At 42.6% G+C, this 14,556-nt stretch overlaps 1 protein-coding gene across 2 annotated transcripts in view; it reads right to left on the bottom strand.

The window, feature by feature from the left end:
* Positions 1–1,043: 1,043 nt before the first annotated feature.
* LOC138363000 (salivary peroxidase/catechol oxidase-like) overlaps positions 1,044–14,556 on the bottom strand; it is a 64,573-nt gene continuing 51,060 nt past the window's right edge. For both annotated transcript variants that reach the window (XM_069321665.1, XM_069321666.1), the window contains exons 14-17: positions 13,812–13,982; positions 9,193–9,336; positions 4,812–4,972; positions 1,044–1,804 (exon numbers count right to left, since the gene is read on the bottom strand). In XM_069321665.1, coding sequence (XP_069177766.1) covers positions 1,720–1,804; positions 4,812–4,972; positions 9,193–9,336; positions 13,812–13,982 — 561 coding nt within the window. In that variant the 3' untranslated portion in view covers positions 1,044–1,719. The remainder of the gene's footprint in view (positions 1,805–4,811; positions 4,973–9,192; positions 9,337–13,811; positions 13,983–14,556) is intronic.

The following is a 14,556-nucleotide window of genomic DNA, read 5'->3' as shown; positions in this document are numbered from 1 at the left end:
TGGCTGCATATATATAAATTTAATATAAACCCCCCTAATGTGTAAGGATCGATTTATGAGAAATATTGCAGAAATACAGTCCACTTATACAAATTGCTATCGAAATATATAAATTAACGTAAATATAAATTCATATAAATTAAATAAATATAAATCTCACAGGTCGGTTCCCACATTTGTACCCAATGACATCATACCAGGTAAACTGGCCCTAACTCTTGGTGATCTGTACTCAGTGACATCACTGCAGGTAAACTGACCCTAACTCCTTGTGATCTGTAGCTAGTGACGTCACACCAGGTAAACTGGCCCTAACTCCAGGTGATCTGTAGCCAGTGACGTCACACCAGGTAAACTGGCCCTAACTCCTGGTGATCTGTACCCAGTTACATCACACCAGGTAAACTGGCCCTAACTCCAGGTGATCTGTAGCCAGTGACGTCACACCAGGTAAACTGGCCCTAACTCTTGGCGATCTGTACTCAGTGACATCACTGCAGGTAAACTGACCCTAACTCCTTGTGATCTGTAGCCAGTGACGTCACACCAGGTAAACTGGCCCTAACTCCAGGTGATCTGTAGCCAGTGACGTCACACCAGGTAAACTGGCCCTAACTCCTGGTGATCTGTACCCAGTTACATCACACTAGGTAAACTGTAAGTTGGTAGCTTCTAGCAGGTTGGTAGAGAGCTCTGCCTCTGGCAGGTTGGTAGAGAGGTTGGTGTGAGACGATAAGACAAGTCCTCTCCCTTAAGTAGGCCAGCACAGGCCAAGACGCCACCCTTTTTGAGGTCACGAATTTCAACTGTTCATACTAAAAGACATCCTTAACCTGACCAGGAAGCGTGTGATATTCACCACATTCGATATTTCTTAAATTGACTGGCAGCAGATTAATGTTTACAATATGGATGGATTATGATGTCACCTCATTATGTTTAAATTGATATACACTTATGTATGGAAAAAAGGACACAATATTAAAAAAGGCTTGTAATGTGACTATATAACATGGTTATCATTAAAGTTAATTAATTTGTAATTAAATTAAAAAAGATTTATTATGACAGTACAGAACAGCAGAATTACAGTATAATTGGGTATTACCCTAAAAGGTTGTAATAATTTATAATTTGATGAACTGTATGGAAAGCACTCCAACAATGTCCAAACACCATTAAATGTTATGCAAATCAAATACATATATTCAAGGATACATTTACATAGGCACGATTTATTGTCTTCAATATATATATATATATATATATATATATATATATATATATATATATATATATATATATATATATATATATATATATATATATATAAATTCAAAACACATTTTGGTTTCATTCATCTGGACAATCCATGATATGTTGGTTAGGAACTTATATTTTGTTATTGCATTTAATTAAATGCATTCCCAGTCTGAATTCCTTTGGATTTGAATCATGCAACACAATAAGTTGCATGATTGCATCAATAATAAAGAGGCTCGTTAAAGAGCATGAAGACAATAAGCTGCTAAAGAAAATACTGCTGAACTAGAACTAAAGCTGAACTAAAGTAAATACTGAACAGTACTGTTTTAGCTTCAGTCAGTACAGATCCTTACTGTTGTTGTTGTTGTTAAACTCAACATTTATGTTTGGATTTTTAAGTTCAGCCATTATTTTTTATTTATAAATGTTTTTACCGTTATCTTAATTCATTGTTCATGTCCACACTGGCTCGTTTTTCCATGGTTGAAGGGACACTTTTGGGATCAGGTTCCCAACTTTGCAGAGAGCACGCTTATTTCTGAAAATATATACACACATATATATAACTACAATTAATGCAAGTAAATTGGAAATAATAATGTGTTCTAAACACATTTCACATTTTTACATTTTAACAAAATGTAAAAATTCACATTTTAGTTCACTTCACACTTCACTTCACATTTTAACAAAAATTCCAGAGTATGAAAATTCCACTTTGAGACATATTTGTTCACTTTTCAAAGTTATCACTGTGAGAAGTGAACACACACACACACACACACACACACACATATATATACATAATATATATATATATATATATATATATATATATATATATATATATATATATATATATATATATATATATATATATATATATATGTCGTACCTAGTAGCCAGAACGCACTTCTCAGCCTACTATGCAAGGCCCGATTTGCCTAATAAGCCAAGTTTTCCTGAAATAATGTTTTTTCGACTACCTAACCTAACTTTTTCGGCTACCTAACCGAACCTAGCCTATAAAGATAGGTTAGGTTAGGTAGGGTTGGTTAGGTTCGGTCATATATCTACGTTAATTTTAACTCCAATAAAAACAAATTGACCTCATACATAGAGAAAAGGGTTGCTTTATCATTTCATAAGAAAAAAATTATAGTAAATATATTAATTCAGGAAAACTTGGCTTATTAGGCAAATCGGGCCTTGAATAGTAGGCTGAGAAGTGAGTTCTGGCTACTAGGTACGACATATATATATATATATATATATATATATATATATATATATATATATATATATATATATATATATATATATATATATATGTCGTACCTAGTAGCCAGAACTCACTTCTCAGCCTACTATTCAAGGCCCGATTTGCCTAATAAGCCAAGTTTTCATGAATTAATGTTTTTTCGTCTACCTAACCTACCTAACCTAACCTAACCTAGCTTTTTTTGGCTACCTAACCTAACCTTACCTATAAATATAGGTTAGGTTAGGTTAGGTAGGGTTGGTTAGGTTCGGTCATATATCTACGTTAATTTTAGCTCCAATAAAAAAAAAATTGACCTCATACATAGAGAAAAGGCTTGCTTTATCATTTCATAAGAAAAAAATTATAGTAAATATATTAATTCAGGAAAACTTGGCTTATTAGGCAAATCGGGCCTTGAATAGTAGGCTGAGAAGTGAGTTCTGGCTACTAGGTACGACATATATATATATATATATATATATATATATATATATATATATATATATATATATATATATATATGTCGTACCTAGTAGCCAGAACTCACTTCTCAGCCTACTATGCGAGGCCCGATTTGCCTAATAAGCCTAGTTTTACTGAATTAATATATTTTCTCTAATTTTTTTCTTATGAAATGATAAAGCTACCCATTTCATTATGTATGAGGTCAATTTTTTTTTATTGGAGTTAAAATTAACGTAGATATATGACTGAACCTAACCAACCCTACCTAACCTAACCTAACCTATCTTTATAGGTTAGGTTAGGTTAGGTAGCCGAAAACGTTAGGTTAGGTTAGGTTAGGTAGGTTAGGTTGTCGAAAAAACATTAATTCATGAAAACTAGGCTTATTAGGCAAATTGGGCCTTGCATAGTAGGCTGAGAAGTGAGTTCTGGCTACTAGGTACGACATATATATATATATATATATATATATATATATATATATATATGCATGCCTGTCAGGGGCAGCCTGCCCCTGCCCTGACTTGGCTGTCTGCGGCAGCCCGCCCCTGCCCTTACTAGGCTGTCTGCGGCAGCCCGCCCCTGCCCTGACTTGGCTGTCTGCGGCAGCCAGCCCCCTGCCCTGACTTGGCTGTCTGCGGCAGCCCGCCCCTGCCCTGACTTGGCTGTCTGCGGCAGCCCGCCCCCTGCCCTGACTTGGCTGTCTGCGGCAGCCAGCCCCCTGCCCTGACTTGGCTGTCTGCGGCAGCCCGCCCCTGCCCTGACTTGGCTGTCTGCGGCAGCCAGCCCCTGCCCTTACTAGGCTGTCTGCGGCAGCCCGCCCCTGCCCTGACTTGGCTGTCTGCGGCAGCCAGCCCCCTGCCCTGACTTGGCTGTCTGCGGCAGCCCGCCCCTGCCCTGACTTGGCTGTCTGCGGCAGCCAGCCCCTGCCCTTACTAGGCTGTCTGCGGCAGCCCGCCCCTGCCCTGACTTGGCTGTCTGCGGCAGCCAGCCCCCTGCCCTGACTTGGCTGTCTGCGGCAGCCCGCCCCTGCCCTGACTTGGCTGTCTGCGGCAGCCCGCCCCCTGCCCTGACTTGGCTGTCTGCGGCAGCCAGCCCCCTGCCCTGACTAGGCTGTCTGGGGCAGCCCGCCCCTGTCCTGACTTGGCTGTCTGGGGCAGCCCGCCCCTGCCCTGACTAGGCTGTCTGGGGCAGCCCGCCCCTGCCCTGACTAGGCTGTCTGGGGCAGCCCGCCCCTGCCCTGACTAGGCTGTCTGGGGCAGCCCGCCCCTGCCCTGACTTGGCTGTCTGCGGCAGCCCATCCTGCCGGTGACAAGGGATGGGCAGCGTGAGGCACTCTTGCATAGTAACTATAACAGGGAGCCTAATTTTAAATATTACTATAAATATTTATGTAATACAAATCAACTAGTGTTTATATATAAGAACACTGGAGTTGTATTTCTTAATTTTATGTTTTCAACAAAGGCTAAATAAGATATTTAAAATGACATTTACAGCTAAAATTACTAATATTCAAGGTTACTAATTCAACCATGAATAGTTATGTAATTAAAGCACAGGTACATCATATTAGAAGTTTTACAAGTATGTACTAATTATGAAAACCTGTAATGACAAGTATATTGACAACCAAGTAACCTTGACATTCAGACACTTTGAAATTAGGAATCAAGTTATACAAACTCCTGACGACGCCTGATAACAAATGGGTTTGTATTATTAACTTTAATAAACTTTAAACTTTATTAATATTAATAAATTATTATTAACTTTAACTAAGCCAAACACAACGAATACAATTTGGAATACTCACACAAGCTCGGCTTGGACGAAGGCGAGTGGCTGCATCATCTCCAGGTTGTCGGAGTTGTCGCACATCACTCTGGCTAAACTGGTCTGCCGGATCTGGTCCAACTGAGCCTCTGTGAACGACGACTCCAATCCACCATTTTCGTAGTAGAATCTATCGCCCACCTGTTAAATATTATAGAATTGTGATTCATGTAGTTGACAATGGCGATAAATGAAGAGAAATAGTCTACATAATTGTTCCCCATTGTTCGGGACAGTAAGCCTGTTAGGCTAGTCGAGGTTTACCAAACGACTGACAATCTACAACTATCTACCACTTCCCAGAAACGTATTTACCTAAGGGTGTTAGGTAAACCCTTACGTATTTAGGATTTACCAAAGGGTAAATACGTAACTGGGAGGTACCTTGTTTACCGTTAGGGTTAACAGAGCCGTAAGGTGCAACGAAATGCGCCCAAACGTAATTCCATCCTTCAAGAGAATCAGAGCAGTAACCTTTCGGTTGAGAAACTACTGCGCTGACCACTGCGCTGACCACTGCGCTATAGGCTTAGTACTCACCACTGGTGTGGCAGTACTGTACAATACAGTATAGCAAAATGCTTTGAAAAAACTAAATTATGTTAAAGATACTGATATAAAAGTTTGATTGGACAGTCTGCAGCTAAGTCACGGGCAGTACGCAGCTAAGCCACGGGCAGCCCGCAGCTAAGCCACGGGCAGCCCACAGCTAAGCCACGGGCAGCCCACAGCTAAGCCACGGGCAGCCCACAGCTAAGCCACGGGCAGCCCACAGCTAAGCCACGGGCAGCCCACAGCTAAGCCACGGGCAGCCCACAGCTAAGCCACGGGCAGCCTACAGCTAAGCCACGGGCAGCCCACCGCTAAGCCACCGGCAGCCCACAGCTAAGCCACGGGCAGCCCACAGCTAAGCCACGGGCAGCCCACAGCTAAGCCACCGGCAGCCCACCGCTAAGCCACCGGCAGCCCACCGCTAAGCCACCGGCAGCCCACCGCTAAGCCACCGGCAGCCCACCGCTAAGCCACGGGCAGCCCACCGCTAAGCCACGGGAAGCCCACCGCTAAGCCACGGGCAGCCCACTGCTAAGCCACCGGCAGCCCACAGCTAAGCCACCGGCAGCCCACAGCTAAGCCACGGGCAGCCCACAGCTAAGCCACCGGCAGCCCACAGCTAAGCCACCGGCAGCCCACAGCTAAGCCACCGGCAGCCCACAGCTAAGCCACCGGCAGCCCACAGCTAAGCCACCGGCAGCCCACAGCTAAGCCACCGGCAGCCCACAGCTAAGCCACCGGCAGCCCACAGCTAAGCCACGGGCAGCCCACAGCTAAGCCACGGGCAGCCCACAGCTAAGCCACGGGCAGCCCACAGCTAAGCCACGGGCAGCCCACAGCTAAGCCACGGGCAGCCCACAGCTAAGCCACGGATAGTTTGTAAAAGTTTTGCATTCTTCTAATACTGTAGGAGGGCAACTTTATCCCATCTTGCCCTGGTTATCACATATCGTTGGGCATTGCAATATGGGATTAGCAATATTCAATAACATTAGCAATATTCATTACAAAAATCTACAAAATGTGTGAAAAGTTGTTAAAAAAAACACATTTAAGGCTTCTATCGAGGTCACTTCAGTCAAACTACTGACCCAGGATGCAACCCAAGTACAGTGGCCAACTTCCAGGTACCCATGTACTGCTAGGTGAACAGGAGCATTAGGTGACAGGAAAAGTGCACAATAGACTATAGCAATCACAAATATTTCATCCTTCAGTGGATTCTTGTATTGTTTTCAAAATTCATAATTTTAATATTTACCAACTGTTAATTTTGTTTGCTAATGTTAGCAGCCCTTGTCATCTTCACCTATGTGATAACTAGAACACTAAACCATATCGAGCCGTCACGGCCGGACGTGACTCTGGTTGCTCCAGCTTTCTGTCTCTCTCTCTCTCTCTCTCTCTCTCTCTCTCTCTCTCTCTCTCTCTCGCACCTAGCTGATTGATTGATTGATGAAGATTAAGCCACCCAAAAGGTGGCACGGGCATGAATAGCCCGTAAGTGGTGGCCCTTTTGAGCTATTACCAGTATCAAGAGCTGATACTGGACATCTGTGGGGGTGCGACTGCACCCTGCGTGACGGGAGATGTCTCCCGTGGCACCTAGCTCTGCCGGGTGGGCAAATATAAGGAAGCAAGACTAGCTTTACTGTTTACGGGCTATTCATGCCCGTGCCACCTTTTGGGTGGCTTAATCTTTATCAATCAGCTTCACTCTAAATGGTCAGACCCCACTCCCAACTTTGATGCCGTGTAGAGATGGTAGGCCATCTCCAGTGACGTGCAAGTCTTAGAGAGAGATCCTTCGTCCACCAGGAAGCACACCATGCATCACAAACACTACAAGGTCCGAGGTACGCCCCTCCACGAACATGCGTTCACCCAGCCAATCCTCCTGAAGTTACTTAAGGACGTAAATGAAGTAGTACTTGACGATATCGAACAAGCAGGCACCAACTTTGTTTTCACCTCTCTAACGAGCAAGACGTCAAAAAACTGATAAATCGAGGTTATCGGCTTCGTACAGAGCATCATCTCCATCTCCACTTCCCACGACAGCTCCTTCGTGCACGATCGGTCATTGTCAGTGAGGTCAGACATTGGATCGTAGAATGGGAAAGTGAGGCACCTAACAGTGGAGAAATTGCAGACAACATCGAGAACGAAAACCCAGGCTTGTATGTGTATGAAACTGTGTTCTGCAACAGCCGCAGGTCACCTTCTCCACTGTGAATATGGCTACCTAGGCTACCACTGAGGGCCAGAATGATTGCTGGTACTAACCCCCTAGAATGTGAGAATTCTGAATATTCTTTACAAAGCGAATGGTCTCCCTACCTTCAACGTTCCTGGTGAAGTCTACAATGCTTCAGATTCAACTCCAGCAACTGACCCTGTAGAGGATGCCGATTTCACTCGACGATGATTCTGCCACTTCAATGAAGACTTCAACTCTTGTTCTAGTGCCTTCAGCTCACAAGACTCTAGCTCCTAAGACCCCAACTTCTGCTCCAGCTCCAGTTACTGACCTTGACATTACTGTAAATGAGGCTGAGCTTTCAGATCTACTGTCAGCTCCTGCTCCACCCGTTTCTCCAGCTGTTGCTGGTCCTTCACACGACTTAGTAGAGACTTCAGCTGCAATTGATCCTTGGTCTGACCCTCTAGAGGTTGCTGACTCTTCACTCGACGACGATTCTGCCACTTCCATGTAGACTTCAGCCACGGAACCTTCTTCATCTGCTGCAGTACCCACTGCTGCTACTCAACCATCAAGAACTAAACCTCCACGATCTACCATTTCTGCTTTATACTCATCTAATGAATCGGATGAGGACGTGTCTGTTGGAACACCATCTCCTCCTTCACGGAAATGCCACTACTCAGCTGCCGATTTTCTTCACGACATTACACCATCAACCTCCAACGATAGCCCCATAATGACAACACGAAGTAAGATCACCAAGACCGACAAGCCCAGGAAGAAGACCAACGGCCCGAGTTTACTGAAACCATCAAGGAAAAAGTAGACCACCAACAAAATGCTGGAACATCAACATTTAACAACCATCAACTGCCAGCTGCCTGCGAGCCCATCCCATGTGTGTACTACAAATGACGCCCTACTCAGTCCTACCGCACTCTTCTCAAGTTCAAAGCCGCGGTGGTTGGGCCACCGATCTTTCATCTTCCCTCTTCGCCTCGTCTCCAGTTCCTTGCTCAAGATTTCTGCATTCTCGCCCCGTTCTTCCATTCCCTGCCTGCCAGCTCTATGGACTTTTTCAAGCTTCAAACCATATCTACCACATATCTTCACCATCCTATTGTACTATAGGACGGCCCTGCAAGCATGTATTGGCCAGTATTTGTGGACGAAAGATGTTATGTACATTTCTTGCTCCAAATGAAGAAAATATAATTGTTGCTCACACTTACAAATGAGCTAGAAACAAAAAATGACATACTTATGTTTTGGTTTTTCCATTGTCGAGGGACAGGATGTGTGTTGTCCTAGTTTTTAAGTGTTTTTCCCACTTCTTGCCCAAAACGCTATACGTGTTAGTGGTTTTAGGCGGAGTATATACTAGCTCTATCTAGAAATTCAACATTCTGTTTGTAACTCATTTTATATGCATGTACTTTTACCTGAATAAACATTATCATTATTATTACTACCGAGGCTTCCCAAGCCCCAGGCGAGGTTGTGTCTGCCCCCACAGCTACTGAACAGACCCATGGCCGTTTAAACAAGTGACGTGCACATTATCTACTGCACCAAAATACTGTAGAATACTATGCATACATACCCTGAGTCTTGCGAACTGATCTCCTATTATACAGAGGAAGGTGTGGCCTAGGAGGGAGCCTGGCGAGGGCCTCTCTGCAATACCGCCGATGAAAATGTCAATATCATCCACATCCTCGTACAGCTCCCGCAGTTGGTTGATTACCTGAAAACAAGGAGGTTCTAAAATGTTATAACAGAAGTTTAACATTTTGATGCATGGGTTAATACTTTCCTTACCAGAGAAGGCATGATAAGTTAAAAATTATATAATGTATATTTACGACATAGGTACGACATTATATATATATATATATAAATATATATATATATATATATATATATATATATATATATATATATATATATATATATATATATATATATGTCGTACCTAGTAGCCAGAACGCACTTCTCTGCCTACTATGCAAGGCCCGATTTGCCTAATAAGCCAAGTTTTCATGAATTAATTGTTTTTCGACTACCTAACCTACCTAACCTAACCTAACCTAACTTTTTGGGCTACCTAACCTAACCTAACCTAACCTATAAAGATAGGTTAGGTTAGGTAGGGTTGGTTAGGTTCGGTCATATATCTACGTTAATTTTAACTCCAATAAAAAAAAATGACCTCATACATAATGAAATGGGTAGCTTTATCATTTCATAAGAAAAAAATTAGAGAAAATATATTAATTCAGGAAAACTTGGCTTATTAGGCAAATCGGGCCTTGCATAGTAGGCCAAAAAGTGCGTTCTGGCTACTAGGTACGACATATTATATATATATATATATATATATATATATATATATATATATATATATATATATATATATATATATATATATATATATATATATATATATATAAACCTAAAAGGGGTACCATCTCTGGTGCAAGTGTAGGGACCCATAGCCTCGGAGAAGAAAATAAAGAGTACTCAGAGAAGACCTTGTGGATCCTCAGTGAACACTTTGATATTTTCTTCTCCTACCACCCCTATTCTTTTTGTATGTGTGTATATATATCTAACCATTTTTAAATTTGATTACTCAAAAAGGGTTACAACATAGGTTACATGCAGGGTACAAGGCTACTTGTCACAAGTTGTAGAGCTCCTCCAGCTCCTCAGATGGCGGGCAAGAACCATGGATACAGTTTCCTCTCATTTCCTTTATAGCATTTGCTCTCTGGATCGCCACACTAAGGCGCTGAAAGAGAAAACTGGCGGCTCTAGGGTCTCTAGTTGTTTCAATTAGCTTAGACCCCAACTCCTTCAAAAAACTAGCAGCACTTTTACCCCAGGCACCAAGTGTCTCTTGAGGCAATGGGGACAAAATTGTAGTGGTGATCAAGGTCTCTGTATTTACGTGACTTGGCCGCTTCCCGGTGATTGGCAGCACCTCCTACCTGTGCAGCATTGAAGTCAACACAGGTGTTGGCTAAAGTTGAAACATAAGTGTAGTCCCACACCAACTGTCTACCATTCTTCCAGGGGTTCACCGTGATCCCAACTGGGCGACCGACAGGCTCTTCAGAGTTGCGGGGCATTAAGTAACGGGGGGGTCGGTCGGTCGGTCGGTCGGTCGGTCGGTCGGTCGGTCGGTCGGTCGGTCGGTCGGTCGGTCGGTCGGTCGGTCGGTCGGTCGGTCGGTCTCTCTCTCTCTCTCTCTCTCTCTCTCTCTCTCTCTCTCTCTCTCTCTCTCTCTCTCTCTCTCTCTCTGCTGGATAACCGGCTATGGTAAAGCTTCTTTTAATGTCATTAACCTCACCGTGTCTTGCATGCCATCCTCCTGTCCTTTGGCAGAGAAGGCCATGCCGTCCGTACCTGTCGGTCACTGCCTCGCCGCAAATACACCTGTATTCGGTGTGGATTGGCACAGCAAGGCGGAGAGCCACAGCAATTCGGAGGGCCTGCGGTGTGAGACGAGTGCCAGTTGCTGACATTGGGGTTGCCAATAGGAAGTCACCTGCATGGGGAGTTGCTACAGCTCTAAGTCAGGCAGTGTCATGTAGTGTTGTCGCAGCTTCTTGGTCGACAATGGGGCGATCCCAGCTGGATTGCTTATGGGCTTCAGAAATTGGTGGTTGGAGTGCTGGTCCTGCACGAGATACCCATTTGGTGGTGCAGTCTGAAGTTGGACTCGTGTATCCCTGCCTGTTGACCTAGGTACCTAGGTCAGGTAGAATTTCTTTCACGAGGTTGTCAGATGCCACTGAAGAGGACAGGAACACTGATACTGCAATTTGTGTTGCTGTGCGAACGCCGAGACCCCCGAGTCTGACAGGAAGGGAAGCTTGTTTCCACTGTGGGTGGCTGAGAGAAAGGTTGATGGCTTTTTCTAGCATTAATTTCAGCAGGCTGTCGTATTCTTCTAATTTAATATTTTTAAAAGATGGCGAACATCTAAGAAAGTAGGTCAGCCTGGGGAGGGACAAGCATCTGGTGATGAGGTAAAGTGCATCATGAGCATCCATGTCTTCAATCTTCTCATTCATCCTCTTCAGGTCAGAGATGATCTTACCAAGGACCTCGTCGATGGCATTCCCTCCAAGGGGAGCTCCTAGAAGTGTGCTGTCCTCAGGGTTGGTTATATGAATATCAGGAAAAACAACCTTTATTTGCTCTATTGTGTGCTGGTTGATGAAAGTTATTTCATACTTGGAAGAGTTCAGGGTGAGGCCTAGACTTGCCCCTTGCTCCTGAATTATTTTTATGTCATCCGGGAGGGAGTCTGGGGAGCCAGCTAGAGTACCATTGTCCAAAAACCAAATGTTGAACTTACTGGACAGGTTGTCAATGACTTCCTTGATGACTAAGCAGAAAAGAAAAAAAGCAAGGGGGGTCACCCTGTTGGACACCTTGTGATTCAGCTTCATGTTCCCCGAATTGCAGAGTTAGATTCTTGCTGTAACATGAGTTTACAAACGAGTTGAGGGAAGGAAAAAGGTGATGAACCGCACTGTGTACTGCATCCCTTCCTACCAGATTGAAAGCATTTTTGAAATCCAGTTTTATCAGGGCTTTTTCATCTGTAATGTTGGCAATGTAGGCTCTAGCTGCATGAGACGCTGCCTCACACCCTTGGGGAATGCCAAACCCAAGCTGTTTTGACTTCAGCATGTCTGCTGCTGCCTGGCTAACTGTTCTAGCAACAGCCTTAGCGACGAGGCGCCGGAGTGAATTACCCACAGCAATCGGTCTGATTCCTCTATCCTTTTTCCTCAGGGCACAGAGGGTAGCGGCAATTCTCTCTGTCGGGGTTCACCAATCTCCCAGTTGCATCTGTAACCTAGACGTAGTCTATATAACCGAAAGCGAAGAAGGAAACCTATATAACCGAAGAAGGAAAATGATTGATTAATTGATTGATTAAGCCAATCAGGAGGTTGCACGGGCATGCATAGCCCGTAAGAAGAAGGAAACGTCGTTGTTGTTTTAGATTTAGCGACTCAGAACGAAATGTCCATGTAGCACGGGCTATGGTGAGCCGGTAGAGAAGGAAATGACTGATGAAGATTAAGCCACCAAAGAGGTGGCACGGGCATGAATAGCCCGTAATAGAGAAGGAAACGTGGTAGACAGTCCTTATACCCGCCAGGGCAAGTACCTGACCACCAAAATAAGGGGTGAAACCTACGGATAAAAGGGGCCGAAAAAGGTGAAGGAAAGGGCCAAATATGGATAACTGTACAAAACAAAAACACTGGATAATATATATATATATATATATATATATATATATATATATATATATATATATATATATATATATATATATATATATATATATATATATATATATTGGTAGCAGTCTTTACTGTAGACATATATTATTAAATATGACCGAAAAAGTAAGATTAATAATTCTAACACGAATTTTCTCAATCTTTCGTACATTTCTTTTCACTGTTGGAGGTGAAACACTGTTTACCTCCAACAGTGAAAAGAAATGTACGAAAGATTGAGAAAATTCGTGTTAGAATTATTAATCTTACTTTTTCGGTCATATTTAATAATATATATATATATATATATATATATATATATATATATATATATATATATATATATATATATATATATATATATATATATATAAGAGCCGCCGGATGGAAATAAATAAATATATAAATAAGTAGTGGTGTTGACAAGAGCCATAGTGTGTACAGTGTGAGAAATATTGGTGAAAATTATATTGAGATAATCATAACTTCAAATACAATTAAAACAAATTAACAATAAAGATTATTATCTACAGAATTAGTGGCTTCTCGGGTACATATATCTTTACTTTATGATGCCATTCTAATTTTAAAAAAATGTACAATTACTGTACGTACAAATAATAACTATCAATAACCATACTAATAATACTAATAAAATATGAATCAATATTTGATTAGAATTATTACAATTAATAATAATAATAATAATAATAATAATAATAATAGAACAATAAAACGCTCCTCTAAGACCTCTGCCCGAAACGCTTTGCGTAATAGTGGCTTTAGGCATTGTATGTACTAGCTCTATCTATAAATCTATCAATTTTTGTAAAACCTCTTGTATGTATGTACTTTACCTGAATAAACATTTATTTATTTATTTATTTAAAAAAGCAATAGCAATGGTTACCTCTGGATCAATAACATCAGCGAGGTCATCAAAGGTGTTGGCCCTCGGGAGGGCGCAGATCTTCCTCCACTTGTTGTAGCCAGGGATGCCGTGGTCGCGGGCCCGCTGCAGGTTCAGGGCCACCAGGTCCATCCCGAACTTGTTCTTACCCGCGAACAGGTGATTGGTCAGCTGTGGAGAGGAAGCGACTTAGTGAGGAAGTGAGGGAACATTGGTCAAGCGTTGAAGCAACTGCAGATCGCTCGTATTCATTTCCGAGCCGAACTCATTTGTACATTTACCCGAGAGGCTCTATAGTGGCCTCGACGAGTACAGGAAGCCGGCGGCTTGTCGAAGGTCCCCCCCCCCCCAACAGACTTAGTATGTCACGTTCCTAACGGATGATTTATATATGTTATATGATCCAGTTCTATTATGCTACTCTATAATGGTTCAATAAATCCACAGCTGTATTTTCAAAACAGTACTTACCCAGGTCTTTACCGAATTTAAACTTATCCAATTTGTATCCACATTTTAATGTTCTATTTGGTGTTTATATACATCAGCTCTGTCACCCCCTTACTCTTGTGCTCCCCAGAGAATGTATGTAAAGTAGGTTTTATAATTTCTACATAAAAGAAGTTTCTTGTTCCTGTTATTAACCCTGTCTTCCTTTTCTGCACACATTCAAGTGAACTTGTGTTTATTTTATAGTATGGTGATGACCAAAACTGAACCGTATAGTCTCTAGTTGATGCCTAAC

The sequence above is a fragment of the Procambarus clarkii genome, chromosome 10 (assembly GCF_040958095.1).
Source record: "Procambarus clarkii isolate CNS0578487 chromosome 10, FALCON_Pclarkii_2.0, whole genome shotgun sequence".
NCBI lineage: Eukaryota > Metazoa > Arthropoda > Malacostraca > Decapoda > Cambaridae > Procambarus > Procambarus clarkii.
This window is presented reverse-complemented; position numbering and strand designations above follow the sequence as displayed.